The 5,155-nt window shown below is 35.8% G+C and overlaps 2 protein-coding genes across 2 annotated transcripts; one reads left to right on the forward strand and one right to left on the reverse strand.

Annotated features, from left to right (window-relative positions):
* The first annotated feature begins 1,078 nt into the window (after nt 1-1,078).
* Nucleotides 1,079-2,140, forward strand: LOC107189643 (60S ribosome subunit biogenesis protein NIP7 homolog). Its single transcript, XM_015578230.1, has 4 exons — nt 1,079-1,287; nt 1,401-1,626; nt 1,717-1,857; nt 1,953-2,140. Exons 1-4 carry the CDS (start codon nt 1,232-1,234, stop codon nt 2,070-2,072), a joined length of 543 nt encoding a protein of 180 aa, XP_015433716.1. The 5' UTR covers nt 1,079-1,231; the 3' UTR covers nt 2,073-2,140.
* A 215-nt stretch (nt 2,141-2,355) lies between these two features.
* LOC107189236 (tyrosine--tRNA ligase, mitochondrial) lies at nt 2,356-4,362 on the reverse strand. Its single transcript, XM_015577723.1, has 3 exons — nt 4,120-4,362; nt 2,830-3,728; nt 2,356-2,705 (listed from the first exon to the last, which is right to left on the reverse strand). Exons 1-3 carry the CDS (start codon nt 4,245-4,247, stop codon nt 2,356-2,358), a joined length of 1,377 nt encoding a protein of 458 aa, XP_015433209.1. The 5' UTR covers nt 4,248-4,362.
* Nucleotides 4,363-5,155: the final 793 nt, after the last annotated feature.

Consider the following 5,155-nt stretch of genomic DNA (forward strand, 5'->3'; position numbering starts at 1 on the left):
TGGAAAAATGCGCATATCTCAGTAATTATGCGCTCAAAGTTAATGTTGCCAGTCTTAAATTGTTCCCCACAATACAGTGCATCGACCAAATGCAACTGAACCCCATAATTGGAGGAATTATTTCTACCAGTGTTAATATGTTACATATTCAGTGTTGACAGAAATGATTCTTCCGATTATGGGGTTCTGCGGTATTGAGTCGATGCACTGAGTCATCAGGAGTAATTTGAGACCAACTGCGTTCATTTTAAGCGCCTATTTACTGAGATATTCGCACTTTTCCAACATTAGGAATTTTCACTCACCTGTCGGTATGATTTGGCTAGTAGTTTGCGCGAATTGCCACGAGTGGCGCCACCGGTCGAAAAAATAGTGGTATTCCGCGATTAAATGCGATTTTAACAGTGTTCTGGTCGTTTATTGTTATTGTCAATGACAGGGGATTAATCTACGTTCTTTAAGCTACAAATCGAATGCTTGGTCAAGACGAAAGTTGTCAGGATAACGTTGTATGACTTGTCCAAAGTGAACTAAACGGGGTACGCATCGCGAGATAGAGTGTCAATCGTTGCAAACAATTGAGATTTTAACAATGTTCTTGTAATTACTGGTTCCCACCTGCCAGAGAGTACTAATCTGCGTTCTTTAAACTTCGAATGTAATCCATGACGAGGAAAACTGATGCTCGTTTAGCAGTGTAAATCCGATCGATACCTGTGGCAAGTACATAACCACTGAACAGGCAACACTTTTCTTCGTCATGCACTACATTCGAAGTTTAAAGAATGTAGATTAGTACCCTATAACGGCTGATTCGTCTTGACCAAGCACTCGACTTGTAGCTGAAAGAACGTAGATTAATCCACTGTCATTGATAATAACAATAAACAATCAGAACACTGTTAAAATCGCATTTAATCGCGGAATACCACTATATTTTTCGACCGGTGGCGCCATCCGTGGCAAATTGCTGAAACTGCTAGCCATATAATTGGTTAACAGTTTCACCGATTCGCCACTACTACAGATCCACTGCGGGCCGCGGCCCTCTGCACCGTGCAGACTGCACGACGACCAACGTCGACTCGCATTCGACCTCCCTCGATATCCCTAAGATGGCGGAGATTAAGGCGCGCACGCATTGTCGCCCGCTACAACCACGCACAACATTCGAAGTTTCGCGGATTGTGCCTTACAGTTTATATAGTTTGTAAATAAGCAATACAAAAAAATGAAACGTTTAACCGAAGAGAAAACGAAACTCGTCTTAGAAAAATTAACAAAATAGTAAGTGTAATCTTTACATTGAGTTACATCGCAGTTAACTTACTGTACATTTTTCTGTTGTTTTTAGAAATCTCGTGATTATCTCTGTTTATCTATGTATATTTATTTTTTAGTATTGGGGATAATGTAAAAGTATTGATAGATAGACCAGATGGTATTTATTGCTTTCGAGAAAGGAAAGGCAGGGTCTATTACGTATCCGAGAAAATTCTACCGTATGCAAGTCAGGTTAACCCTGATCGATTAGCAAGCTTTGGAACATGCTTCGGAAAGTTTACAAAGTCTGGAAAATTTAGGCTACATATTACTGCATTGTATCATCTAGCTCCATATGCACAAGTAATTATTATATTAGCATGTTTCTTTTAAATCTTATAAAAATTTATAGTCTGCTCTGAATATAATAATAAATATTTGAATTCGGTTTAGCATAAAATCTGGCTCAAATCATCCGCTGAGCAACAATTTTTATACGGACATAACATTTCCAAGTCCGGTTTAAGTAGAATAACAGACAATACACCTCAATATCAAGGTGTTGTTATATTCTCAACAAATGACATACCATTGGTAAATAAAATATTGATATTGCCTAATACCTTTATGTCATAAAAAAGGAATTATTAATTTTATTCAAACAAATTATAATTTTCATTTTGTTATAGGGTTTCGGTGTAACTGCAAAAAGTACAATGGACTGCAAGTATGCAGACCCAATGGCGATAGTGTGTTTCCATCAAGCTGACATAGGAGAGTACATTCGATCAGAAGATTCTTTAATTTAGTAACACTGTAAATTATACTGGTTAAGTTTTAGGATACTAAATACACGCTTATATATTTTCATTTTAAAGAATATCTTACGATTTATCCTCTGTTTCGATATCACCGTGTTTTAGTATCAAATACGAATATTTACACAATAGCAAAATACGAATTCTTCAGAGGAATCAGTTTCTAAGAAACTGTTATATAATTACAAAATGCGATGAAATCAGTCTACCAAGTACTCCATTTGATATTTACAAACTAAAATTACTTGAAAATTGTGCGAAATCTTTATTTTATTTATGTCCATCGTATAACGTAATAATTCTTTTTCCCAACTCTGACTAATGTCACGTTGTTCCTCATTATATGTATTCCTGGTACAAGAACCTCCTCTGTGTTCGTAATCTTTTGATAGTTAATGGAGAAGCCACCGGCCGCAATAATTCTTCTTGCGTCAGATTCCCATTTAAAGCAGTTTGCTCTCATTGCTAGTTCATAAACAGTAAGACTAGGTTCGGGTAAAAGATCCACTATCGTTGCCCCGTCTAACAGCTGCGACAGTTCATCTGCATTTATTCTTGACAGAGAGTCGATAGATTTCTCATAAAGAATAGCGGATGCTCTTTTTGCTGCTACTAGTCCCTCATCTGCAAGTGATATTTCATACAAACTTAATACGAAAGTTTCATAGCTGCAACTAAATTTCTGCATCCAAAATACTGCGCTTTGTTGACCACCTACATCAAGCTATTTCAACCACTGCATATTTACCTCCATGTATTAGTAATGTGACTTGCTCCGCAAGAATTTTCTGTGCTCTTCTAAGCTCGGGATTTCTGAAGTGATCTTCAACAATTTCTCGAATTCTGTGCAAAGGTATAAATGTAAAGAAATGAAGAAACTTCTCGACATCTGCATCTTCGGTTCTAACAAAGTACTGATACAGCTGAAAACTCGAGGACTTCGAAGAGGATAGCCAAACCGCATTGCCAACAGACTTTCCAAGTTTCTTTCCACCTTCAGTCGTGACTAGTGGTAATGTTAATCCGTAAACTTGCTTATCCAGGTACTTAGTTACTAGATCGTAACCAGTCATAATATTCCCCATTTGATCTTGACCTCCGACCTGGAAGCTGCAGTTGTACGTACGCTGTAAATGTAGCCAGTCATATCCTTGGAACAGAGGATAGCTGAATTCAGTGAAGCTCATTCCAGTGTCCGATTGTAATCTAGATTGTACAGAGGAACGTCCGAGCATTGTGCCCATTCTGAAATATTTGCCAACGTCCCTGATGAAAGAGATTATATTCTTGTTGTTGTACCAGTCTAAGTTGTTCAGTATCGTCACAGGTCTCAAATCGTGTTGCAGCTTCTTACAAAAATGTCTTTCATGATTTCGAAATATCTTCTTAATGTTATTGTTAATAGATTGCAGATTTTCATTCAGCACTATGTTCTCTATTTCAACACGTTCTGAATTTCTAAAGCTTGGGTCCCCTATTAAGCCAGTCGCACCTCCTAATAAGATAATTACTTGATGACCACAACGTTGCCAATGCAAGAGGTTTATAAGAACTAACAAATTTCCTATGTGCAAACTTTCAGCAGTCGGATCGAATCCTGCGTAGACACACTGCGGTGGTTTCCTCCATAATTTCTTTATAGTGTCCCTAAATATTATTTCCATTTTAATTAGACAAGTTCAATATACTGTGGTCTTAACCCTCAGAAGGTAGATATTTGTCAGAAATAAGATTAGTACTTAAAAAAAATCAATCTCAGCCTACCCCTGAATTACAGACACTTCAACGCCAGGAAACATTCTTGTTGGATCTACCTGCAGTAAGGAATCATTCCTAAAGCTGAGTCAATATGAACCCTAATACCACCGTCCGAGGGTTAATGTTTAAAAATTATTTATGAAACAGCTAAAAGTAGTATTTTCACGCATATAAAGGATGTAAAGGAACAATTTGTTTTTCAAATGAAAAATATATAACGATCAAATAAAGTGATGTCATTTGATAATTTTTTAAGAATTGAATCAAGAATGAGACTTACAGATAGATGTCAGGAAAAATATCTTCATATAACTGTCTATTATCGGCGTCTAGCACATATTTCGCCGTGTGTAAGCGGCGAGCATTTAAATGTCTTGTGAATGAACATAACCTCACTAAGCTGTTCATTGTTCAGTAACTATTTATTTACAAAATAAAAATATCACTTCACAATCGTTAATTCATTCAACTTTCGTAATCAACGGCTTAATTAAGTCCCCGGTATGAAGACTTTTTTTGCCTCGGCAAGCGTACCCTGTGAAACATAACCCTAAAAGTGAACCACCTCAAGATGGTGGTACCGGTGGTATCTTCTCAAAATGAGTTATCAGATAAATATGAATTAAAATCAAGTACATACCTACTGTATGTACATATTCTTTAAATTATGAATATGTACATTTATTAATTGTTTAAGTAATATTACTGTTCTAAAACTTTAAATGCTTTTTCATTTGCGAATATCTCATTAAATAGAAACGTTGCAATGGTAACAATTTTAGATTCTGAGGGAGCAAATTGGGAGCAATTTTTTAAGATAAAAATTGTTAAAAAACACTAATATTCGGCGCCAACTGTTCTTCGGTAAATTTAGTCCCCTACAGCCCCGAGATGATCAATTATCGAGCTCTAATGTACTTATCTACGTCCGCTTCAGCAGATATTAGTCGAAGTAGAAAATCCCTTCGGTAGATGGCAATACACGGCCATCTTGGTACAAGAAGTATCATTAATAAAAAATTATCATTAAAAACTTTTCGAATTGTTGCAAAAATACATTGTATATTTTTCAAAACGTTCAATCCAGTATTTAATCATATAAAAATCGTTTCCAAATTATTTGGTAGGTAATTATCATAGAAATGTTTAAGAAATATCCTCAAGAATAATCTATAAAAATTCGAATTTGCACAAATACATATTTTCAATCTCTTCATAGGATGAAGAAATATCCTTTTTTTGTGGTTAGGACGTACCGAGTATTTTCTCATTGTTCTAAAGTTTAAATAAACAAATGCAACTATATAACTATATTT

The sequence above is a fragment of the Dufourea novaeangliae genome, unplaced genomic scaffold (genome assembly GCF_001272555.1).
Source record: "Dufourea novaeangliae isolate 0120121106 unplaced genomic scaffold, ASM127255v1 scaffold23, whole genome shotgun sequence".
NCBI classification, from domain to species: domain Eukaryota; kingdom Metazoa; phylum Arthropoda; class Insecta; order Hymenoptera; family Halictidae; genus Dufourea; species Dufourea novaeangliae.